The sequence below is a fragment of the Lipotes vexillifer genome, unplaced genomic scaffold, assembly GCF_000442215.2.
Source record: "Lipotes vexillifer unplaced genomic scaffold, Lipotes_vexillifer_v1.1 scaffold661, whole genome shotgun sequence".
NCBI classification, from domain to species: Eukaryota; Metazoa; Chordata; class Mammalia; order Artiodactyla; family Lipotidae; genus Lipotes; species Lipotes vexillifer.
In genome coordinates this window covers 143,135-168,706 of record NW_006796183.1, presented here as the reverse complement: position 1 = coordinate 168,706, position 25,572 = coordinate 143,135, and the positions used below count along the sequence as shown (strand labels likewise).

Below are 25,572 nucleotides of genomic sequence, written 5' to 3'. Positions count from 1 at the left end.
CCCTCCTCACCCCCCCTCTCCCCGCCCGCCCACCAGGCACTGAACTTTATCAGGCACGTCCACCCCCGTCCCTTCCTGTCCCAGTCCCCTTCCCGGTGCACTGGCCCCTTTCCTTCAAGTCTCTTCATCCTAAAAGAACAAAAACAAAAACAAAGCCCCTTCTCTGGCTTCCCCATCCCCTCCCTTCTCCTGCCAGATGGCTTCCCTTTACAGCCCAGCCTTCGGAAAGAAAGAATGATCTATGCGCCCCGTCTCCATTTCCTCTATTCCTGGCAGTCCCCTTTCCTGACCTGTCTCTACAGCTGCTCTACAAAGGGGAGCCGCTCTCTCTGCCCTCCCCCGCCACCCCCGCCGAGAGATCAGAAGTTTCTTGGAGGGACCCCTCCCCATCACTCCAGAAATCTGGACCTGTTTGTTGTGCTGGGATTGAAGGTGGGAGAGGCTGGGATCTGCAGCCAGGTGGTTATGGGGCAGAAAGGAAGAGAGCTCTGGGCCCAGCAAGAGGCCAGCAGCAGGGAGGGCAGACCCTAGGGCAGAGCTGGGGCTGAAATACACACAGACACCAGGTGGGCCTTGGTCTTTGCCTTCCAAAGGGCTCTGGGCCCCATGGGGAGACAGACATGGACCTACCCGTCAAATGCAGGGCGCTGTGTGGGGAGCATAGAGAAGGGATGCCTAACTCAGCATGGGGGAGGCAGAGGATGAACAGGTGCCTCCCGGGAGATACAGCTTGAGGGTCTTAAAGCTGAGCAGTGTACGGTGAGGGTTCAGAATGAGGACAGGGAGAGGTCAGTGGTAGGAAGGGCATTCTAGGCAGAGGGCACAGCCTGAGTAAAGGTGTGGAATGAAAGGCTGGGGCACACAGTGTGAGGCAGGAACCAGGAGGGGACCAAGCAGAGCTGGAGTCCAGGCCTGGCTGAGCCCTGCCAGCCTCCTCAGCCCCGGGGCCCACACCTTCCCGAGCCCCTCCTACTCTGTCCCTGCCTGTTCGCTGCCAAGGGGTTAGTTGGGTACATGAGTAAATGTGCTTCATGAGTAAACGAAGCTGACTGCCTGTCCTGTGCCCAGCACCTCTTTTCCTTTGGGTCCTCACACCCTCCAGAAGTTGATGTCTTTCCATCCACAGAGGAGGGTCATGATAGTTATTCTCGTCTCGATGCTTCCTCTAGCAAGCTCATCCCGTCCCTGGGCTTTCACTATCACTTCTGAGTCAATACCCCTGGACGGCCTCTCAGCTCGGGCCTGCTTTCCATCAGCTCTTCCCAAACCTGCTCCTCTCTGGGCCCCCTGCTTCAGCAGACGGCAAAACCCGCCTGAGATACAAGCTTTGGAGTCATCTCATACTCCTGCTGTCATAGTAATTAATGTTTATTGGAGGTCAGTGATATGCCAGGTACTTTACTTATGTTGTCTCATTTTATCATCCCAACTCTCCTGGGAGGTGGGTGTTATCACCCCAATTTTATAGCTGGCAAATTAAGGCTCAGAGAAATAACTTGCGCAAGGTCATACGATGAGTAACTGGCAGACCCTGGTTGTCTGACTCTAAAAGTCTACACCTCGGAGCACTACTCTGGCTGCCCCAATCAGTCACAAAATTCTATTTCCTCAAAGCCTCTTGGCTTCATCCCCATTCCCAAGCCCACCCTTGTTAACCCTCATCCTTACTCCCCTGGACCATCCTGACAGCCACACTCCTCCTTCCTCAACTCATCCTCCAAAGTGATCCCTCTAAGACCTTGTGACTCTCTGGTCTACAACCTTCCATGGCTCCCTATTGCCCTCAGGATGCAGTGCTTGCTCTTGAGCCCTCTGCTGCTCACACTGCCCCTCCTGCTGCGTTCCCTCCAGGAACCCTCTCTCCTACACACTTCCCCGCCTCTGAGACTTGCATCTATTGTTCTGGCTGCCTGGAATGAAGACCACCCCTCTTAGCGAAGTATTTCCAAATCCCTTTTCATCTCCTACCCTGAGCAGAGTAAGCTGACTCCTCGGTGCTCCTCTGTGTCTATCTATTCAGTGCTCACCTGGTGTCCCGTGTCCCCCACTAGACCATGAACCACTCTAGGCGGCCTTTGCGTTCTAATCCTCTTTGGGCACCACACTGAAGGAATCGGCTACCGCTTATTCAGAAGCTCTTACCAAGTGCTCTGTGTAAATTACCTCCTTTAAACCCAGTAACAGCCAAAGGAGGTCCGCACCATTTAATCTGTTGTACAGATCTCGCGGCTGTCTGCCTCTCAACTAATGGCCTGCCACTTAGCACAGCTCCTGGAATATTGTTGGTGCTTGATAAATGAATAATTGCGTGAGTCCCACACACTGACCATATGAGTACCCACTGAAAGCTTCACGGGCCCAGAGGCCCTGCTGCTCCCCACTGATGTGCACACCCAACACAGTCAATGGCTGCTCCCCTCCCCCAATCCCTAGTGCCTGCCTGGGTTTTCCAGGCCCTGATCCCACTTTCTAGCGGATCAGCGTGCAGAGGAAAGTGATGGCAGTGATGATAGGGTTTTCTCGGGGGGAGTCAGGGCTTTGGGGGTTGGGTGGGGGGAGGTTCAGGGCAGACTTACCAACATGAGAAGCCAGGAAGACGATGGGGAGCAGCAAAGGGGGCCCCAGCCAGACCATAATCCAGAGGCTGACCAGGCCAGCCGGGACAAGCGGGGCCCACGGTCAGTCACTCTGGGTCTGGCTGCTCAGCCTGTGCTGTCAGTGTGTGTTGGTATTGGGGAGGAAGAGGAAATGAGTTAGCTTGGGTGGGAGGCGGGCTGGGGAGAGGGGTGGGGAGGACTTATCCTGCTTCTGGGCCTCTGGGCCCCCCTAGTCTGGCCCCTACAAGGCTGGGGATGGGTGTGGCCTGGAAGGTCCTGGACTGGGGTCACTTGAGGTGGGGGAGGGTTGTGATAAGGACAGACCTGCGGACTGTGGGACTGTTTCCCCTCCCCTCTTCTCCGCGTGGTCCTCAGCCTTGCCAGCACGCAGGAGGCAGGAGGCAGGAGGCAGGAAAGGGAGGAAGCCAGTGGCTTCCTCCTATTGAGAGGGGATGGGGGAGGGTATTGTTCTGGGGTGTCCCTCCCCCAGCACAAACACACGATTCCTCAAGTATGGTTACATGGGTGTCCTCGAGAGCCGTTCATGTATGGAGCACAAGGATCTGGAATGTACACAAAGGAACAAAAGAACACACTCAGGGCAAAAACCCTTTGATTCAATCTTGTGTAACTCTCTCATTTCACAGACGGGAAAACTGAGGCCTGCAGGGCTTGAAGGCTCTCTGAGGTCGTGGTGAGGCTGGTACCTGAACTTCTGACTTCATTGCTCCTCAAGGACTCATGCTAAGCAGACCCAGAGAATGCACAGGGAGTGAGTCCCTTGGCTTAAGCCAGTAACAGAGGCTTCAGCACACTGTCTGCCTGATGTCATTACCCTTGGGCACTGGGGCAGCAGAAGCCCCACCCAGGGAGCGCCCGTACTCTTGAGGGCTGATAACAGCCTGGGAGCAGTCCCGGTCCCTTGACAAAGGCTCCGAAGCCCCATGGATCTGTTGTGCCCCTCATCTCCCCCTGCCCTGGTGCCACCTCTCTACTGGCAGTTCCCAGAGCAGAGCCTGACCCGCAGGCACAGAATGCCTGCCGAGACGGGGTGGCAGTGGGGGTCTGTCCTGGCAGGGAGCAGAGGGAGACGTGTTGGAGCCCTCCGACGGGCAGGCTTGCTGGTGAAATCTGTGACTTCTCTACCCTTGAATGGAGTGGTTGCGGTGGGGTGAGACCTGGTGCCAGGTTAGGAGACTGGTTTGGGAATCCAAACCCTCCCTTTGGGGCTGGGACATCTTCCCAGAGCCTGTTCCCGGGTGAAAGCTGGACTCTCTTTTGGACTCACCAGGCTCTAATTCACTGTCTGGGGGAAGATGGGCCCCTGCAGCCTAGCTGAGCTGCTTTAGCCCTGCGGCTCATCTGAAAATTCCTGAAAAGTCTCAGGAGAGACGTTGACTCCGGGTGTAGTTTGAAAAACGGATCAGGGAAGACCCCCGGGCCCACGCTGTAGGCCCCCCGGACACCCCATTCCTAGGTGTGAGTCTGGGAAGAGCTTTCTGTGGACAAGACTCGGGTGGGGGTTGGGGGTGGTGGATGCCTTCTTAGTCTTCAGCTCATCTTGGTGCCAAGACCTTTGACTCTGGCGAGAGGAAGCAGCTGGGAAATGCTGCGGCAGTTTGTCTGGCAGGGTTGTAGTCAGAACTCCTCCCTTGGTTCTGGGAAAACCTGGTGGGCCTAACGTCATTTTGTGTGTATAAATAGAGCACTTGGGCAGCATCTGATCTGGAAAATGACAGGTACTGGCACAGGTGTTTGCTCTGTGACACTATAGCATGACGAAGACTACAGGTCCATCTGGCCTCCCCACCTTCAACTGGGAAACAAAACTCAGTAGTAATGATCTGTAGATAAGCACAATGCACATCTTGCAGAGTTTGTATATAAGGGTTTATATTATAAAACAACGTCCTATAAGTGTAAAAGTATATTTTTACATGTGTTGAGATTATGTTGCAAGTAACTTAAGTAGCATCTGTTTACAAACAGCATGTCACAAATGAACTATCACCACACCAACTAATTTTGAGTGGGTTGTGTATATATCTGTCTACTGCAATAGGAATACTTAAACCATAATGCATTTCTTAAAGTCTCAGTCATTGGAAAGTTACAGACCAAGAATAACGTTAATGCAGATATGCAGTTCTGCACATTGTGAGGTCAACCCTCCAATCCAAAACAAAGCTGATAATGATAGAGCTAAAGGTAATTTATTTTTTAAAAAAGTAAGAATAGCAGCATGACTAACTCCACACAAGGCTGATAATTCATTGCTATGAAAGCCGCCTTCCTGCAAATAGTGGGAATTCCAGCTCTTGGCACATACAGGAGTTTTGCCAGGTCGCCAGGGGTTCAGGGCAGCCAGGCCTCCTAGTGTAACTCTGAAGCACAGATTTTTAGTAGTCTTCAAGCCATTTTACTTTCCAAATGCCAGATTTTAGTCACCTTCAGTTAGAATGTTGCTAGTAAGAAGCCTGCTGTTGGACCTGAAAAGGAAAGGTAATGAAATTAGTTATCATTTGCCGGTAACAACTGAAAAGGGACATGTGATTTTGGAACTGTCCAAGACTCATGGGGGCAGCCTCGTGCTCCACTGTGGGGCTGGGGAGCTAAAGAGGTCTGTGTTTGCTCGATGGTATCAACTGATACTGAAAATGCTTGTGTATTTTTCATAGCTAATCTGTAGCTTTGGGGCTGCTGCTTTTGGAGACGCAGTCTGTCGCGGTCCCTATGGGCTGCCATAACAAAAGACTGCGTGATTTATAAACAACAAACACTTATTTCTCACAGTTTTGGAGGGTAGAAGTCCAAGATCAGGGTGCCAGCATGGTCTGGTGAGGACCCTATTCCAGGTCTCAGGTCCTCATAGGGCCGAAGGGCAAGGGAGCTCTCTCAGGCCTCTTTTATAAACATATTACAGGCATCCCTCAGAGATACTGTGGGTTCAGTTCCAGACCACAATAAAGTGAATAATGCAGTAAAGCGAGTGACATGAATTCTTTGGTTTCCCAGTGCATATAAAAGTTAGGTTTAAACTATACTGTAGTCTATTAAAGTGTGCAATAGCATTACGTCTAGAAAACACAATGTATATATCTTAATTAAAAAATATTGCTAAAAAATGCTAACAATTTTCTGAGCCTTCAACGAGTTGTAATCTTGTTGCTGGTGGAGGGTCTTGCCTCGATGTTGGTGGCTGCCGACTGGTCAGGGTGGTGGTCGCTGAAGCTTGGGGTGGCCTTGGCAGTTTCTTAATATAAGACAATGACGTCTGGATCAATTAACTCTTTCTTTCCCTTGAACACTTAGAGGCCGTTGTAGAGTTATTAATTGCTCTGATTTCAATATTGTTGTGTCTCAGGGAAACCCAAGGAGAGGGTGTCCATGCAATTATTTTTCAAAATAAAAAGAGTGAGAGTTCCATCTTTGCTTCTTGGATTTAAGTCAAGCTATTACATATAAACTGTGTAAAGTCAGTATATGAAGCTGAATGCTGCTTTGTTTTCCTCAGTGATTTTAAAGGAAATGGGTAGTTCCAATATGCCCCCCACCCTGTTACATTCCTAAAGCATGCCCCTGTGTCTTGGCTCCTAGAATATTTTGAAAAATATTTAAGATATTTGTTATGTGCAACCCCAAATGCCGGTGTTTATCTATTCCATAAGTGCTTTAACTCTCTCTACTGTTCATCACAATTGCTTTTTGAAGCACCAAGTTAAAATGTTGCCCAAAAAACATTAAGAAATTTTTTTTTTTTTTTTTAGCTGTACGCGGGCCTCTCACTGCCGCGGCCTCTCCCGCTGCGGAGCACAGGCTCCGGATGCGCAGGACCAGCGGCCATGGCCCACGGGACCAGCCACTCCGCGGCACTTGGGATCCTCCCGGACCGGGGCACGAACCTGCGTCCCCCGCATCAGCAGGCGGACTCTCAACCACTGCGCCACCAGGGAAGCCCTGGAAATTTTCTTTTTTTGAAATAAGCAACACATTAACCCAATTCCTAAGTCCTGTCTTTGCTTAAAAAATGTTGATCAGCAAAAAAAAAAAAAAAAAGAAAAAGAAAGAAAAAGTAATTGTTTTCAGGTTTTTTTTTTAAGGTAAATAGGTGGTAACAATTGTACTTTCACTTAACTTCAGCAACAACTAAAGCCATATTGTCAATTCAAAAACAGTTTTTGCTGTTCTTCCAGGAAATAACTCTATAAGTGAGAGGAAGTTTGTCAGCAAATGCTTTTGGAACATCAGGCTGGGGCTGTATTCCTGAAGTTAGCAAGTGAGGGAGTGTGTGTGTTTGCACTCTGGGCTGAAAAGATGTGCCAGGTGTTTGTGACAAGCTGTGATGAGGACTCTAGATTACTTGGAATCCATTGTGTTCTTTTCCCTTGTTGGAAAAAGAAAGCTTCTGAAAACAAGCCCTTATTTAAAGGAAGCCCAAGTTAATCCAACAAGGCTTGGATGAAGTCCCTTTTATACGAACTGCTTGACAAAGGCCATTTGGCCCCGAGGAACCCTGTGAGGCCAGAAGCTGGTAACAACACCCCAAAGAGGGTTCAGATAGTCCAAAGCTCAGGACCTTCTTAAAGCATAACAGACTTTTATTGACCTTGGTTAGAATGAAATTACCCAGTACTGCAAGCAGAGGTCTTACATAGAATGCCAACAAACCCCCATTAGAATGACTAACAGTTACTGAACATTTACAGGTGTCAGGAAAAGGTACTGACACCTCCTCATGGGCTCCCCACCTCTTGAGGCAGGTTTCATTGTGATTATCCCCATTTTACAGATGAGGAAACTGATGCTTCCTAAGGGTGTTAAGTGGTGGAGCTCAGCTTTGACCCCAGACAATTGGATCCACAACCAGAGAGCTTAACTCCACACTGGGCCTGCTAAATGGTCCTGCCTAGATAGCAAGCAGGGTAAAAGTCTTTCCCAGCATTCACAGGGGGTGGCTACCATCTGCATGTGTCACCTTCAAAGTCTTACAAAACATTTAAAAAAGCCAACCCTTATGTACTCAGAAAGCATTAGAGGTTTTATTCCAGAAAAATAATTTGCTCATCTCTGTGCTGTGTCATGATTGAGTGGGGGCCCTTTAAAAGGCGAGGGTGGGCCAGCAGAGAAGGGCAGGCATGCATTTTCAGGGCGTCTTGCCTTTAAGGTACACCAGGTCCTTGCTTCACCCCCAGATCACTCTGAAATCCTAGAACCACTAGCACCTGACACAAATGACTCATTGTCCTTGGCCTCAAAAAACAGCAAGCCTACTTAGAATACAAAGCACATTTTATGGGAGTAAACTGCCACCACCGGCCATAGACACACCTTCCTTCCTGCAGGATCCGTAGCCTGGCTGAAGAGCGGGGATGGCTTCCTGGCTGCTCAATCTCACTTCAAATGTTATTTGAGGATAAGGAGTAGTGATGACGCAAGCCCATTAGCTCTCATGATTCATTCATCAATGTCATAGGGATGTCCCACCCTTTTCTTAACCCTTTTTCCCTGAAGGCATGTTGGTGCTCCATCCTTGCCCACACCCTGAGGAAGGGACGCTTGTTCCGATTGGGGCATCGGAGTGGGTGTGTGTGCAATAGCACGCAGGGGTGGGCTTCCTGTTCCCGTGGGAAGAAATGCCTTTTCCCAGGCATGAGTGGTGCTGGCCACCAGAGGATTTCCACTCGGGAATGCTCCAACACTCCTGGGGTCTCAGGTGGGACCTACTTTCCTCCTTTCCAGACCCCAGGAGAAAGTGAGAATGTGGAAGAGATGACTATTCCTATTGCAGGGAACCCAGGGAGGCAGGGCTGCGAGGGGCAGCCTGATGGGGTCACTCTGTCCCGCTGTTCTGCCACCTCTGGCCACTGGCCTGGGCGTTAACATCCGTCGGGAGAGGGTATGGTCATCCTCTGCCAGGTCTGCTGAGTTCTGTTCCTCCCAGATCCGGTTACCCAAGAGGTAACTGATCACAGGGTGCCACAGATGGCTACCTCATCACACTGGGCACCTGTGATGTCCAATTATAAATCCGTTGCGGCAAGTTGGAGCTGGCGGCTTGGGAGGAAGTTGTCCCGTGAACCTGGATGTTGGATGTGGCAACCATCTGAGGTAATTATACTGGAGTTTCAGGGTGCTTTGACTGGGATAGAGGAGGTGTAGCAAGCTCTCCCTCAGGGCTTTGTGGAATACCATGGCCCCAGACAGGCTGGTCTGCCTTGAGCAAGTTAGGAAACCATAGAAGCTGTGATGTCCAAGCATTTCCCTAGTCTCAGGTGTAGGTCTGGGAAGCGCCACTGGGAATATATCCTTTGACCTTACTTCAGGGATGACCAGGTCAGAGAGCTTGTTTTCACCAAGTCTCAAGCCCAGTCCCCGCTGGGACTACGTCAGGGATGCTCTGAATGCTGGGGCATACCCAGGAGGTCAGCGTTGGCAGAACAGGAGCAAGGAACAGCCAGCCTCCAGGGAAGATGGGGGTTGAATGAAGGAGGAAGAGGGCAGGATGGTGCCACCTCCACCGCTGGGAGGCTGGACGCGACTGGGAGCAGGAAATGGGCAGCCACCCTTCAGAGGCTTGCAAAGAAGAGGTGCTCTACCTAATCAAAGGGGTACCTGTTTACAATAGAATAGAGGTTCCTGCACACTACGTGTGCAGGAACTGGTGTGTTAACACCAGTTCTTAACCCCAAGAGGGCAAGTGAGACCCCTGGAATTCCAACCATTCATTAATTCGACAAGTTTTTATTGAGCCCTTACTCCCTGCCAAGCCTGTGAGCATATTTGTAACTGGGTGTGCAAATGCATTTTGTTTTTCTCATCAGCTGCTTTTTTTTTTTTTTTTTAAAGAGACAGCCTTTATTTTAAGGATTTTACATTGAAGACTCAAAAAAGTGGCAGGTTTCTGGAACTTATCGATCTGTATTTAAAAGGAACTGTTGACAAAGATTCACCGGAAATAATTTGAACCCGTGGGAAAATACAGTTAATACTACTGAAACCTACTAAAATAATTCCAGGACATATGGTTTATCCAACATAATGATACCTCTAAATGCTGTCACTGATATGAAACTGACTGCTTCTTACTTTTCTAAGCACACAGTGGTACAGTGAACAATATTCAATCACTTCTGTTCTTTCCTGAATATATAAAAATTAAAATACCAATTTAAAAACTAATATATTCTTTGCTTTAAATGTTTGTTACAGATACAATTTCAATATTTTCATTCAATAGTGATGTGGTTTAAGGGATTTTTCATTCACGAATCAAACAGCAGTCTACCGAAAGGGAACTGATAGGCTATAGGCTCATCGTGCAAATAGAGTTCAGGAATGCAGCAAGTGACGTTTCTAAAATACAAAACAGATAAAATTCTTAGAAGATACATACAATGAGCTCTACTAAGCAGCTGGCCACAGAACTAGAACATTTGATCATTTTCCTGGTGATTTCAATGGGACTCCAGATGTTTCTAAACTCAACTTGAACTCTCATCTTAGGCTTTGTATTTTGCTTTTCTAGTTTCACTGGTGACACAAACATGATTCAAATCCCTGAAGTATTCATTATAGTCAAGGGCATATCCTACAACAAACTTGCCTGGAATTTCAAATGCAACAAAGTCTGGTCTATATCCAACACTTTGAGGGGTCCTTTTCACCAGCAAACTTGCAACCTTGACCATCTTTGGATTATGCTGTTCGACCAAGGGAAGCAAGGTTTGCACTGTTTTGTCAGTGTCAATGATACCTTCAACAATCAAGATATTCTTTCCAGTCAAAGTTGAGAGATCATCTCCACCAATTACCTTTTTAAAAAAATTATTTATTTATTTATTTGGCTGCGTTGGGTCTTCGCTGCTGCACGCGGGCTTTCTCTAGTTGCGGCGAGCGGGAGCTACTCTTTGTTATGGTGCGTGGGCTTCTCATTGCGGGGGCTTCTCTTGTTGCGGGGCACGGGCTCTAGGCGCTTGGGCCTCAGTAGTTGTGGCACGCGGGCTTAGTTGCTCCGCGGCATGTGGGATCTTCCCGGACCAGGGCTGGAACTCGTGTCCTCTGCATTGGCAGGCGGATTCTTAACCACTGTACTACCAGGGAAGTCTCTCCACCAATTACTTTTATGTCACCTGTTGACTGGTCATTACAGTAGCTCTTCAGTCTGATAAAATCTACCATCATAGGAATGGATCTATCGCTCTTTCTGTTCAGTGCTTTGATGTAATCCAGCAGGTCAGCAAAGAATTTATAGCCCCCCGTTGAGCACACAAAGGGCCACGATGTGATGGCCTCCCATCTCCTCCATCATATCTCGAACAAGCCGTTCAGTCCTATCCATAATTAGTCCATGAGGATTAAACACCTTTTCCAAATCCTCAGCATAATGATTAGGTATACAAAATAAATCCAGGTCATAACCTGGTTCATTATCACTAATCATGATGGTGGGGCTGCAGGTCACCATAATGGAGCTGGCTGGTGTGTGGGCTGAGGGCAGTCGGGGTTCTCATCAGCTTCTTAAAGGGGACGCAACTACCCCAAGGCTAAGAGCCCTGGGTCTGCCACAGGGAGGGGTTGGGTGAGGTGGAGGAGGAAGTAGGTGCAGGCTGGGGACCGGGACACCTCATTCTTTTGCTTGCTCAGCGTTCATTCCTGGTTCTTCTAGTAGCAGCACCCCGAGCCTCCTTTGGGAAATATAAAAAAGCAGTGATTGCTACCTGTCACTTCAAATGATTGTGAGGAATGGAACACCTTGATAGTGTTACTCATAGGAGCAGTGGGGATGTATCTGGAAACGTGCTGGACCTAGAGGCAGAAGACCTGGGTTCAAATTCTGCCTCTGCCATGTACTCATAGAGCCGTTAGCACATAATCATTGGACCTCTGATTCAGCAGGTTGAGTTGATATGTTTCAGATAATAGTAAAACCACCACTGGTCTGTAAACCCTACCTCAGGACTTACCTAGGGCTTGTCTGTATCCCCTGGGTAACCTCCATTTCTATATGCCGTCATCTGCCCACCACCTTCTATGTTTTCAACTTTCTCTAGTACGTCAGTAATCGCTCCTAAAATCTATCAGTCCTACCACTTTTTCAGGGTTCCTCACCCCTCTCCGAACCCATCCTCACTTTCCTCTTTACCTGGCCTGATTGTCTGGGCCATCATGTCAACCACTGCCTTGCCTACAGCTCAACCCTCTTGTCCCTCTCTGGCTTTATCAGACTTGCCTGGCAAGGCCCCAATCCTGATTAAATTCCAGGCACCATCTGCTCCCCACCTGCACACTTGGAGTAGCTGGAAAACAAAACATTCAGCCACCCTTACTGATATCACTTTAAATTCATGCCGCTCACCTCAAGGGGGGTCCCGATGCTGCCTGGCAAGCCTACCACACTCCATTCTCTCTCCAAAGCCCCAGGATGATGAACTTACACCTTCTCTTCTCTCCTCGAACCCCAGCACCCGCTCCCCACTCTTCACTCCCAGCTGATGACACTGCTTCCTATTTCTCTGGAAAAACAGAAGCCATGGGAAGAAAACTCCTTAAGGCTCCTATCACTCACCTGGCCCTCCTCCTTCCTCAGAGGGAACCTCCCTGCTCCTGCCCAAGGCCAGCCCTCCACCTGTGCGCTCAGCCCCACACCCCTCGATGCCATTAAGGACTTCCCACCCCCACGGTCCCTTCTCTCTTCCTTCTGCATCATCAGTTTTCTCCCTCTCCTGGATTATTCTGACCAGCATACACACGTGGTCTAAAAGCTCCTAGCCTTGAAAAAAATCCTTCCTTGATCCCACACTCGCCTCCCGTGTCTGCCCCATTTCTCTGCTTCTTTTATAGCAAAATTCCTTGACGGCATTGTTTCTGCTTCCTCTGCTCCCATACCCATGCATCGCTCTGGTTGGGCCTTTGTCCCTGACAAATCAGTGACATTGTCCTTGTCAAGGTCACCAGTGACGGCTACACGGCCAATTTCAATGTCAATTTCCAGTTCGTGTTGCCTTAGTTGACCTAGCCTCAGCATTTGGCGTAGCTGGTGAAGCCCTTGCCCTTGAAGCGCTTTCCTCTCTGACCTCCAGGGCACCTCCCTCGCCTGTCCGACTCTCACCACGCGGGCCGCTTCCCAGTCTCTCTTCCTGCTTCTCCTCTGACCTCTGCTCCTCGAGTGCTCCAGGGCTCAGCCCTCAGCCCTCTTCTCTTTCTGCACTTCTCTTTGGGCCCTCACCTAGATGACCAGCTTTAAAAAACCATCCACTTCCGGGCTTCCCTGGTGGCGCAGTGGTTGAGAGTCCGCCTGCCGATGCGCGGGGCGCGGGTTCCGGTCCGGGAAGATCCCACGTGCCGCGGAGCGGCTGGGCCCGTGAGCCACGGCCGCTGAGCCTGCGCGTCCGGAGCCTGTGCTCCGCAACGGGAGAGGCCACAACAGTGAGAGGCCCCCGTACCGCAAAAAAAAAACAACAAAAACCCATCCACTTTTTACTGGTTCCTCAATTTGTATTTCTAGCCCTTACCTTCTGCTGCCTTCAGGCTGGTTTATGCTATTGCCTACTTAGTATGTTCTTGGATGAATCACGGGCATCTCACAAGTAACATGTCTAAAACTGAGGTACAGATTGCCCTTCCAAAGCTACCATCTCTGCAGTCCCCCACAACTCCATCCTTCTAGTTGCTTAGGTCAAAATTTTGGAGTTATTCTTGCTCCCTTTCTTCTTCTCAAACCCCATATCCAGTCAGCAAATCCTGTTGACTTCACCTTCAAAGTACATCCAGAATCTGAGCACTTCTCCCCGTTTCTGCCTGACCACCCCGATGCCACATTCCCCGTCTCCAGGATGACAGCAACGGCTCCCTAACTGGCTGCCCCACTTCTGCTTCGGCCTCTTCTAGTCCATTCTTCACACAGAAGCTGAAGAAGGCCAGCCCTTTGGTCCCCGACTCCGAGCATCAGTGGCTTCCCATCATCTCACGGAGGGAAGGACCCAGTGCAGCACCACCTGAGCTGGCTCTGGACAGGCCTCTCATGCAGCTCCTCCCATCTCTCCCCACTTACTGAACCCCATCCAGCCGGCCTCCTTTCTGTCGCTTGAACAAGCCATGCTCTTGCTTCCCCATCTTTGTTCTGGCTGTTCCCTCTTTCTGGAATGTTCTTCCCCCAGATATTGGCATGGTTGCTCACTCACTCTTATTCAGATCTCAGCTCAAACATCCCCCCTTCAGCGAGTCCCCCCCCCCTTTTCCGACCACCTAATATAAAATAACAGCCCTGGGACTTCCCTGGTGCTCCAGTGGATAAGACTCTGCACTCCCAATGCAGTGGTCCCGGGTTCGATCCCTGGTCAGGGGACTAGATCCTGCATGCATGCTGCAACTAAGAGCCCACATGCCACAACTAAGAAGTCCGCATGCCGCAACTAAAGATCCTGCATGCCACAATGAAGATCCTGGGTGCTGCAACTAAGACAGAGCACAGCCAAAATAAATAATAAATAAATAAATATTTTAAAAAAGACTGTCACCCATAGATGTCACAGCTATTAAAAAAGAAAAAAAATGGCAGCCCCTCCCACAACTCCATCACTCGAAGCTATTTTACTTTCTTCATAGCACTAACCATTATCTGAAATGATCGTATTTATTTCTTTACTTGTGTATTGTCAATATTCACCACCAGAATGAAAGCTGTATGGGGGCAGGAACTCTCCCCAGCAGCTAGCACAGAGCCTACCACGTGGTTGCCAGGGCTGCCACAGAAGGTTGTTCACTGCACCAGAGCTCCTGGCTGATGGGACGGTGGGTGCCAGTATCCAGCCTGCTGTCTGCTCTCCATGCTGTGGGGCATCTAGCAGGTGGCCTTTTGCTATTTTGCAATGCTTGCCATATGGGCTGGCTGTGGCTCTGTGGTGGGCATTTAGTAAGTATTCATTGAATAAATGGCCGACTAATGGATGGGTAGACCTTTACTTGTTTTCTTCTGTGGGACTTAATGCAAATTACCATCTCGTGGCCTCATTTTATTCATCTCTTAAGGAAATAATTAACATCTGTCTCATAGTACAGTCAGGAGGATTAAATGAAATAATTCATTAAAAAGCTGGCCCAAATCTGATTACATTTGTAGGACATATCCAGAATAAGAAAATCCATAGAGACAGAGAGCAGATTAGATGTTGCTGGAGGCTGGGGAGGGGGAAATGAGGAGTGATTGCTGAATGAGTGGGGAGAATCCTTTTGGTGTGAAGAAAATGTTTTAGAACTACATAGAGTGATGGTTGCACAACATTCTGAATGTACTAAATGCCACTAAATTGTGCACTGAAATTGACTGATATGGTGAATTTTTTGTTATGTGAACTAGGTTATGCTATGTGAATACCTCAATTAAAACAACAACAACAACAACAACAACAAAACCACCTGGCACAGTGTGCCCAGGACATGGTAGGTGTTCAATGAATTTCCTTTGAATCCTGTGATTTCAAACCAAAACCCTAAAACTTCCTTGGCTCTTCACTGCCCCATCCAGGATAATCTCCACTTTCGTCTCATTTATTTCAAGAGTATTTATTGTTGTCATTTTAGATATTAGGGATTTGAAGGGAAACAAGACAGACACAGACCCTAACTCCAGAGTTTACAGGCTCATAGGGCACTCTGACAAGTAAAGAGAAAATCACAATGCTGTGTGGTCAGGGCTATGGGGGAGAAGGGCCAGGGTCTTCAGGGGGCACAGAGCGGGGAGGAGGGATCCAGGCTAGAGTGCATCTAGATAAAGAGGACCTAAGATGGGGCCCATGTGATGGGAGGAACAGTCAGCTAGGTGGGAGGTGGACATGTGCGGGGGGGAGAGGATGAAGGTTAAGGTAGGAGGAAAGCAGGGGTCCCAGGAAGAGAGCATGCAAAGCCTGGGAGATGAGAGCACGGTGGGTTCTAGGAATGGGGAACAGTTTGGTTGTGACTGCAGCAGAGAGTGTGAGGTGTAGGTGGGAGAGTTAGGAAGGGGCCGTTGGCGGTAGGAGCTCAGACTTGGAGCCAAGATCTTCAAGGTCCTGCATGAACTGGCCTCCACTTTCCAGGCACAGTTCTACCGTGCCCCACTTGCAAGCCTTGGCAGCAGCCCTTGCTCCGCTGTGCCCTGCGGGTTCCTGTGAACTCCTGTGCTAGCATGGCTTAGCTCATGGAACCCTTCGCCCCTTAGATATTTACTGAGAGCCTGCCCTGTGGCAGGTGCTGGGAACCCAGAGACTGTCAAACTTGGCTCCGCCCTGGGAGAGCTCCCCTGCTAGTCCAGGTGGGGAGGCAGCACAGGAAGAAACAATTACAAGATCGTGAAAGCAATGCTGTGACAGACGGTGCTCTGGGGATGGAGGAGGCAGGGCTTGCCAGGTGGAGGCGGGGCTTGCCAGGGTGGAGGCGGGGCTTACTGGGCTAGACGGAGGGCTCTGGGAACGTGACTCCCTGAGGGTCTGAAAGGACAAGGAGGCACTCGGCCTGGGGAAGAGGAGTAAGGCAAAAGGTAGAGGTTCAGAGCCCAGCTTTGTGGGGTCACAGGATCCTTGAGATCCAGATAGAGGCTTGTACCCTGTCCAGGTAAACACACATACACACAATAACCCCCCAAGGGCACATACACACTCCTCAAAAGGCCTCTGAACTCATACTCCCCATTGACCTACACACACACGCGCGCGCGCGCGCACACACACACACGCTTACATACACTTTTGCAGGCAGTTTCGCGTCTTCTTGGTCCCTCTGGCTTCGCCTGGAGAATGCTTACGCCCCTCCCGTCTGGCTCCGGCCGGCCGCCTACACAGGCGGTCCCTCTTCAACTCTGGACTTCGCACCTGTCACCGGAAATTCACTTGTTAATCAGGGCGGCCAGCTTGAGCGGCTGTCTGCTGAAGACTGCCCCCTCTCTGGATCCCAGCGGCACTAAACCCCCAACCTCCCCCGCCCCCGGCACTGGGGGTGGGGGTGAGGCCTGAGCCAGAAGGTTCTCCGCAATTCTTGGGAAGGTGTAGCATAAGTCCTCCCTATTGGAGGCTCTGCTCTCCGCCCTCAACTGCGGCTTCGGCCCCGCCTGGCTGCTGCGTCCACAGGTGAGTCAAGCTGCAGTTCTGGCCCGCCCACCTGGCAGGGTCCTGCCGGCTCTAACTGGAAGCTCCTCCGCGGACTGTGCACAGTTCCTACAGGTGGGGAGCAGAGGGAAAGACACTGGGGGGGGCCTGGGATGGGGAACCCACAGATCCCCAAGGGCTCCTGGGAGCAGCAAAGGAGCTACAAATCAGTGTGGGGTGTGTGTTTGTCGGTGGAAGAAATGTGACCAGAAGGGGTGGGGTGACAGCCTGAGGGTGTGTGTGTGTGTGTGTGTGTGTGTGTGTGTGTGTGCGTGTCCTTGGGAAGAATTCACAGGGACAGGGCAGGAAGGAAAGGAGTAGGAGTAAAATCTTAAAAACGTCAGGTTGAATTCAACTCATTTCAATTTAACAAAATCCTTTTTTTTTTTTTTTTTGAGGACCCAGTGCCTAGTGCCGGGCTCGGGGTAGGCACCCAATGAATGTTTGCTGATGAATGGATGAGTGAATGATTTACTCCTCCTTTCTCATGACCCCCCACCCTACCCCCATGTCCACTCATCTCACAAACATGTACGGAGCAGCTGACTACTAAGCTCTGCCAGCGCCAGGACGCACGTTATTCAGCCCAGTCCCTGACCAGGGAGCTGCCCATCTAGTAACTGGCCAGTTCTGACTGGTGGCTGACTGGGCAGGGCAGTGCAGGGGGTGATGAGAGGGGCCCTGGGACAACCTCACAGTCAGGTATGGTCTGATTTGACCTTGAGGGATGGGGGACTCAAAAAACAGAGGAGGGGGTGGCTGGGAAACAAGAGGGCAAAAGGCAGGGTGTGTGTGTGTGAGTGTGTGTGCGCGCGCATGTAGGTGTGTGTGCGTGTAGGTGTGTGTGTGCGTGTGTGTGCGCGTATAGGTGTGTGTGTGTAGCACAGGGAGGGAACTGGAGGCTGTGTACTGGATTGCGTGCTGGATTGTGAGGCCTTGAAGGATGTGCTGAGGAATCTGCCCTCAGCCTTGCGGGCCTGGGGAGCTTGTGCAGGATTTTTAAGCAGGGGAGTAATGGGGTCAGATTTGAGCCATAGGCCCATCACTCTGAGGAATGGATGAGAGGTGAGGAGAGACCAGTTAGGAGGTTATTGCAAGAGTTGAGGTACAAGATGAAGGTGGCTTGGACTGGGGCAGTGGCGGCGGGGTGCAGAGGAGGGGCGTAGGCATTCTAGGGATATTGAGAGGAAGAACTCATGGGGCTTGGTGGCAATGTGGAGTTGAGGAGGGAGGGCATCATTACAGTATTGATATTAAAGAGTATGGCCGGGTATTCCCCTAAACTAGGTGCTTCTCTCTTAGGTGCTTTCCTAGCCTGGACGCTCCTCCCAGGTCCTCCTCTGATTCAGACGCCTCCAGCCCCAGCTGTTCCTCCTCCAGGTACTTCTGTAACCCAGACGCTCTTCCTGCAGGTGCTCCCCAGAATCAGGTGCTGCTCCCCCAGACACTCCTCTGGCCCAGATGCTGTTCCTCCAGGTATCCTGAGCCTATATGATCTTCCTCCAGATATTCCCTTAATTCAGATCCTTTTCCTCCTCTAGATCCTTCCGGGCCCCTAGTGATTCTCAGCCAGATATTTTCCTGATCCAGTTGATTTACATTTGGCTACTCCTAGAATACAGCTCGCCGCCCCCTGGGGCAGAGGTGAAAGGACAAGGAATGTGCCTGAAGGGCTGAGGGTAGCGGTGGTGGGTGTGGACGCAGGGCTTCTGACTCAGGAGCAGAGGGGCCAGGCTGTGTCTGGAGCTTCCTGTCCTGGGTGGAGCCCAGCGCCGTCCTCCATGCGTGGTCTCCACTTTGCCCATTAGCTCCCAGCAGTTGCTATTGCCCAGCCTCTGGAAGCCAGGACTGCCTCTGCCCCACCTACCGTCTTCAGCTTACCAAGCAGGGGAGCAGCCTGGGCTCTGGGCCCTGGCATCAGAGACCTGGGTTCAAGTCCTGGGACTTTGGCTGAGTTAATTCACCTTTCTGGGCCTCAGAGTCCTCACCTGGAAAGTGGGGATAATGTTTATGTCCTCATTACAAGGTTCTGTAAGCATGTTGCCTGGTGACTGAATCATAAGTTGTGCTCAGTAAATTCCAGCATTGAGTTATTTTTCCAGCCGCTTCCGGGTGTTCCCTTACAAACAGCCAATTCCCGTGGCTCGGCTTGTTTTTCTCCTGCGGGCAACTGGTTATGGTCAATTGTCCAGTCTCCGGAGTTTGTGCAGCGCCCTCACACAGATGTGAGTGTGGCCTGGAACATGCGCCCTGTGGCCATCCCTGACATCCAAACGTGTGTGTATGTTCCAGGACTCTGTGCCCTGGGGCTGCCTGGCGTCTGGGAGTCTCCTTAGAGCCAGGGCTCTTCTGGCAGAGGCTGAGGCTCACCAGTGTCTTCCGGCCCCTCAATGAGTGAGGCAAACCGAAGTGAGTGACAGTGGGAGGGAGGCTGAGGAGGGGATTGGGTACCCCTTAGATGCTGAGGTTGTGGGGAGTAACTTGCCCCACTCCTCTCAGTTTCCCCAGGGAGCCAATCCGGGGCCCCATCCCTAACACTTTCCCTTTCTCTGCAGCCACGGTGGAGCCCTCGGAGCTCCCCACAGCATCGGCCGTATCCCCTGGAATGGGCAGCGGGGCCCGGGCATGGCCTGTGCTGGTAGGGGTCGTGCTGGGGGCTGTGGTCCTTTCTCTCCTCATCGCACTTGCTGCCAAATGCCACCTCTGCCACAAATACCGTGCCAGCTACCAGCACCGCCCGCTGTCTGGGACAGTGAAAGGGGTCCGCCCCAAGGTGGGTGAAGATGAGGATGACGATGGTTTCATCGAGGACAATTACATTCACCCTGGGGTTGGTGGGCTGGGGACGGAGGGAAGTAGGGACCACTTTTCCCTCTGAGCCCTCATCTTTGGACCCCCCCCCCACCCCAACCCCTATGCCCGACAGCTTAAGGACAGCAGATACTTTGTGGGAACCACAAGCCTCAGGGACTTGGTGGCTAGGGCTTAAGGGTGGAGCAGGGGTAGATCAATCCCCCCTTCCTTGACACTAGCCACCAAAGTGAAACACCCTCTCTTGCTCAGTAACCCTCAATGGCTCCCTCCTGTTCTTGGGATAAAGCCTACCAAGGCCCTGGCTATGAAATCAGGCCTCTGTCAGCCTTTGGCTTCCTTTCCTGCCTGTCCCTACTTTACTCCCTACTTAACCAATTATTTGTTATTCCTCCCCCACCTACCATGCTGTTTCTCCATGGACCTTTGCTCACACTATTCCCTTGTCTCCCTGCCCTTCTCTTCTCCCAAGTCCTTTATGACAGTGATGAGAATCCCTGGCCAGTAGACCCCCTGTGGGCTGCCTACCTGCCAGCATTTCACATGTGCCCAGGTGATAACATCTTAGCAGGTGAAAATCATTGTGCCAAGTTTCTTAGGGAGATTTTTTTCCTGTCAATCAAGTGGTAATCTAAATAGTTATGTTTTTCACAGATACTAATAAATCTATTTTCATTTTAAATAAAAATAGGAAGAAGTCGCTCATTTTTTATTTTCCTGAACTGAAACTTGTGCACAAACATGTCCCTTGTCACTCAAAGCCATGACAGTGCTCGGACATCCCCTCCCTGGGACACCTTCCCGGAGCCCCTCCCTTCCATAACACCTGTGAGTTTCCCTACCAGTCTCTTACCACGTTGCATTTTAATCTTTGTTACAATTTGCACTAACCCCTTACCGGGGCAGACTGTGAATTCTCTGAGGCCACAGTCTGCACCTTGTTCTGTGCCCTCAGAGTCTCTCACACGGAAGATGCTGAGTAAATATTTGTTGACTTTGTTGAACTCCCGTGGGCGGACGGGCGAGTGGATGACGGGTGAGGGCGTGGAGTCTACAGTGGAAGAGACTTTATCAAGAACCCTGGCAGGGAGGCGGAGAACAGAGTCATGGCTGCTGGGGGGGAGTTTGTGGCAAGGGAGGCAGTTTCAAGATGGCAGAGACTTGAGTTAAGCTTCTTTGGTTTCAAGCAATGGAAAGGAGTTTTGGGGGTGAATTAAAGGGACAGCTGACTCAGGAGGGCAGGAAGCAGGTGGTCCCAGCCGCCTGAGGTCAGGCATGGGACCTCTAGTGCTTTGTTGTTTATCGGCACTTATGAGGCTCCATGCCTGGGACTTCCAAACCCTTGATTCTGGGTCTCAAGTATTCAGGTGCTAGAATCTGATTGGCCCAGCTTGAGTCAAGTATCTACTACTGTGGGGCTTCCCTGGTGGCGCAGTGGTTGAGAATCCACCTGCCAATGCAGGGGACACGGGTTCGAGCCTTGGTCCGGGAAGATCCCACATGCCGCGGGGCAACTAAGCCCGTGCGCCACAACTACTGAGCCTGCGCACCACGGCTGCTGAAGCCCGTGTGCCTGGAGCCCGTGCTCCACAAGAGAGGCCACCGCAATGAGAAGCCCGTGCACCGCAACCAGAGACAAACCCACGCACAGCAACAAAGACCCAACAAAGTCAAAAAAAAAAAAAAAAAAAAAGTATCTACTACTGGTGCAACCAGTTCTGACCAGTGGGGGCAGGCTCCTGTAGTCCACTTGTGATTTGGGGAGCCCACCTGTTTGTTCCAGGTCAGTCCCAGCCAGCAAAGGGGAAGTCGTCAGGAACCAGGCAGCCACTCACATGTGTCCACCGGATGCAGTGTTAGCCTTTGAGGAAAGAGCCAGCAGAGAAAGAAAGTAAGGGCTGACTAATGTAGGGGGGGTGCTTGAGGAAAAGGCAGGAGGTGCAGGAGGGTTGCAGTGTAGGGTCCAGGTTGCCCGCACCAGTGATGCAGCTGAAGAGGGGGATGCCGTGCGTGGGGATGGACTGCAGGGGAGAGATCCAGACATGACTAAGGTGTGGTACAGGGAACAGAGAGATTCCAGAGGTGTGACAGAGGCAGGGTCACATCTGGAAGGGATGGGGGCGGATGGCAGGGGTGGTTGACAGAACTCGGCTACTGGACGTGGGGAGTAGGGAATCAACGAAGCCACCCTGGTTTCTGACTGGCTGGCTGGGCACTTGGGGAAGAGCAGGCTTTGGGGGAGTGAGGGTTCAATGCCGGACGTGGGATTTCCAGGGGAGAGATGCCTGGGGCAGCTGGATTCACAGGGCGAAGGCCGGTCTGTAGATGTGGGCTTGGGAATCATTGACAGTAGGTTCCCTGAGTCCCTGGGAGTGAATCAGATCACCAGGGAGGGGTCGGGGTAGCGGAGGCGCTGAGGACTGAGCATGGAAACACTGGCAGAAGAGTGTTCGTCTGCAGAGGAGGATGTGGCAGGAGAGCTTGGCGAGAAGCCGCCAGGGAGGAGGGGAGCCCAACCCCAGCCATTGTTCCTCAGTCCCGAGACAGCCGACCCCCTCGCAGGCCCGGTAAGGCCCTGTGTGGGCCCCAGCCCGAGACCCCGGAGAGAAGGCTGAGTAGCATAGCGTGTCCTGGCCTCCAGGGAAGGAGCTGCTGGGAACCCAGGTGGGTCTGTCCCCTGCCCTCATGCGTTCCCAAGGTCCACCTGGAGGGGCTGCCCTGCCTGCAGTTCGGGGCTAGGAAAGAGCTCGGCCGTCCCCGTTTTCACATCTTCTAGGGGACTTGAGTCAGAACCTCTGAGGGATCCAGGAGGAGGTAAGGGCCCAACCCCAGATTAGAAGTCACTTTTCTGAGCCCAGCACCAAGAAGGGTTGGCAGGGAAGGCTTCCTCTCAGAGCCTGCTGTGGGTGGCAGGAAACTTGGACCCTGAGAGCGGCCCTGCTGGATTCCCCTGAGGAATGGTTCCCACTGAGCTCTGCATGCCTGGCCCCAGGCACGAAGAGGGAGCACCACCTGGGTCCATAGGTTCAAAGACCTGGGGATGCTGGAACTGCTGGGAGGCCTGGCACTCAGCCAGGCCTCCTTCTGGTCTGCCCTCCTCTGGCTTCAGACCCTCTGATCCCAGCCCATCTCTGCCTCCGGCCCTGCACCCTGTCCTTACCCCTCAGCAGCTGGCATCACCTTCTCTTCCCAGGGAGCCCCAACCCAGACCTGACTGCAGAGGACAGCCTAGCTTCCTGGCTGCCTCTTCCTGCTGCAGTAAGGCCACATCCATTGTCCTTGTGTCGGGGCCAAAGACAGGGGTCACACAAGCCACGGACATGAAGTTGAAGAAACCCAGCGGAGCAGTAAACTGAATTGAGAGCACAGACTATCTGGATTCAAATTCCAGTTCTGCCATCTACCTGCTGTGTGACCTTGGGCAAGTTACTTACCCCCTCAGCGCTCCAATTTCTTCTCAGTAAAATGAGGATGATAATAGTACTTGCCTCACACAGTTTTAGAAGGATTGAATGAGTGACGTGTAAAGTAGAACCGAGCAAGCATCTGCAAGTATTAGCCATATCTTGCCCTGTCCACCTCCAGGGCAGTTGCTCCCTGGGACAGGTGATCAGTCTTAATCCTGAAGGAGGAGCTTGCCATGCCTCCTCCTCCTCATTCTCTCCAGGCTGGGATTTGAACTTCTCTGTTTCCCAGGACTCAGGTCAGAAGATCCAGTTCAGAACAGCAAAGGACGTGAATTAGATGTTCTGATGCCGTAGAATATAAAAATCACGACAACAATAACAATAATAATACTGATGTGTTAGCACTTTCCGACAACCTCCCTGCTGGGCAGGCACCCCATTTTACAGATTGAGAAGTTGAGGCTCAAACAAGTTAACTGCAACTTGCCTGCTTCGCTCAGCAATAACGCCCTCATCTCACCTCTAAGTCATGATCAAACAGACCCAGCAAAGGAATCTCCTGGTAGCTAGACTTGTTCTCACCCTGCCTGGGCTGGCGCCCCTCTGCCCCATGTGAATGGGGGCCAGGAGGTTCCAGGTTTGGGAGAGCAGGCTGTGAGGGTAGAAGTGATATGTCCCATCCCTGGCTGGGGAGGGGACCAGAGTGGGCCGGTCTCTGCCATGCCCAGGGCAGTCTCACATGTCCCGGGGAGCAGTCCGGAAGGCAACCCAGTCAGTGCACAAGAACTGAGCTTGTGTTGGTCCCCCGAGGCCCGGATGAAGCTCCTCGAGGGGGGCCTGAGGTCTCAGGTGGGGTGTGACTGGATATGATGGAAGGACCACCTGGACTGGAACACATTTGGAAATTTCAGGAACAAGTTCTTTCAGGATCCAGCATCCAGGTGGCCCAGGAGGAACATGTGGCAGGTCTCTCTCCCTCCACCTCGCCTGCTGCCCAGTGGGAGCTTCTAGGAGATCCAGACCTCTCTGTGCCGTCTCCAATAGCTCCTCTTGTCTTTTTCCCCAATATCAGTTTAGATTACGGGGCCCTTTATGTCAGCCTCCCTCTTGCTAGTATCCTCAGCTTACCTGCCCTGTCATGTCACCATTACACACTCCAGGTGACACTCCAACCTGAGGCCTGCATCCCGCCCTCGGCGTGCTGTGGAGGAACGCCCCCCTCGCCGCCCAGCTCTCCCAGGCCGTGCTTCCATTCCTGCCCGTTCTCCAGCCTCCCTCGGGCTCTCAAAGCCTTCAGCAACCTCGCTGTTTTCTTGGTCATTCTCGGCAGCAGCTCCTTAAAATGGCCTCTGTCTCACAGAGAGAATAGTTGTCAGTTTCCTGCTACAAAACCCACAAACCTTCCTGTCCACATTCTTCCTTCTCTCCTATCAAAATAGCATTGTGAGCCCAATCCCTCCACTGTGGACTCGGATCCACCCTCCCCGCCTCCCTGCTCAGGGACTTGAAGACTGGCCTCTTCTCTGCCTTGTGTCTTCAACTTCTCTTTCAATCATCATGGACCCACCACATCTGTCCCATCCTAAAACTCCTCCAGGTAGTTAGTCACAGAGACCTGTCGGTCCCACCTTCTGAGCATCCATGGAACCTGTCCTGTCTGACTCTGTCCCAGCAGCCACCCGCCCCCCTGGTCCGAGCCATGTCATCTCGCATCTGGAGGTGGCATCAATCCACCAACTGATTTCCCTGCCTCCATTTTTACCCCTTCCAATTAATTCTAATTGTCTTAAAATACAATTCCGGCCAGGCCATCCCTCTGCTTACAATCCTTTACTGGATTCCTCTTGGCCTTACGAAACTGTGCTACCTGCTAGGGAGCCTCTGAAACCCGGGAGGGGCCCAGGGATCCCCCCAGCTTCACCCTTGCCTCTTGCCAGCTGATACTCCATGTTCCCACCACCCAAACCTTCTGTGGTTCCTCAAAGGAACCAATTCTTTTGTCTCTGGGCCCTTCTGCTAATTCCTTCTTTCTGGGATTCTCTTCCCAACCTTCTTGACCAGCTGCTTCTCATCCCTCAGGGGCCACAGATGAGACGGCATTTCTGGGGCTGTTTGGTCTTTTTTTTTCTGCTAAGACCAATCCCAGCTTCACACTGCAGCCAGCGAGTCCCCAATCCTATTCTGCTCAGAGTACCCCCCTAATTAAAATCTTGCCATGTTTCTCAGTGTCCCGAGGACAAAGTCCAAATTCCTCAGCTGGGCTGACAAGACCGTTTGACAGACAGGAGTAAAGGAGGCGTGATTTTGCAGGAGCAAGGTGGAGCCTTCCCACCCCACGACTCTTATTTTCTCATGGTGAGCGAGGGAGGCCAAGTCGTCTGCAGAGAGCAGTGTTGGGGGCTGTGAGGGGGTGATGTTATGGTGTGAAGGGAGTGGAGAGAACTTGAGGGCACTGTGGGAGCAGCAGCTGGCCAGGGAAACAGCGTAACTGGTGAGCCGAGTTTCAGACCTGGTTGAGGTTGGTGATGGGGAATCACGGTGACACCAGGCTGCCCGGCTGTGCAGATTTCTCTCGTAGCTGGTCCGTGTGAGGGTTTATCCACGGAGGGGATTTTGCTGGGAGGGTGGGACCAAAGGTCA

At 51.7% G+C, this 25,572-nt stretch overlaps 3 protein-coding genes and 1 non-coding gene across 5 annotated transcripts in view; 2 read left to right on the top strand and 2 right to left on the bottom strand.

Annotated features, from left to right (window-relative positions):
• The window catches only part of TIE1 (tyrosine kinase with immunoglobulin like and EGF like domains 1), a 19,638-nt gene extending 16,832 nt beyond the window's left edge, over positions 1 to 2,806 (bottom strand). For both annotated transcript variants that reach the window (XM_007468231.1, XM_007468232.1), the window contains exon 1: positions 2,577 to 2,806. In XM_007468231.1, the coding sequence (XP_007468293.1) occupies positions 2,577 to 2,634 (58 nt within the window). In that variant the 5' untranslated portion in view covers positions 2,635 to 2,806. The remainder of the gene's footprint in view (positions 1 to 2,576) is intronic.
• Positions 2,807 to 10,096: 7,290 nt separating this feature from the next.
• Positions 10,097 to 11,061, bottom strand: LOC103079460 (hypoxanthine-guanine phosphoribosyltransferase-like). The gene is given in 3 exon segments (XM_082931436.1): positions 10,097 to 10,408; positions 10,716 to 10,853; positions 10,855 to 11,061. Coding segments are annotated over 3 exon segments (657 nt in total).
• Positions 11,062 to 13,868: 2,807 nt separating this feature from the next.
• TRNAG-CCC (transfer RNA glycine (anticodon CCC)) lies at positions 13,869 to 13,941 on the top strand. Its single transcript has one exon. It is a non-coding gene; the product is annotated as a tRNA-Gly (tRNA).
• Positions 13,942 to 19,104: 5,163 nt separating this feature from the next.
• On the top strand, positions 19,105 to 19,592 carry CUNH1orf210 (chromosome unknown C1orf210 homolog). Its single transcript, XM_007468230.1, has 2 exons — positions 19,105 to 19,123; positions 19,270 to 19,592. Exons 1-2 carry the CDS (start codon positions 19,105 to 19,107, stop codon positions 19,590 to 19,592), a joined length of 342 nt encoding a protein of 113 aa, XP_007468292.1.
• The last annotated feature ends 5,980 nt before the right edge of the window (positions 19,593 to 25,572 follow it).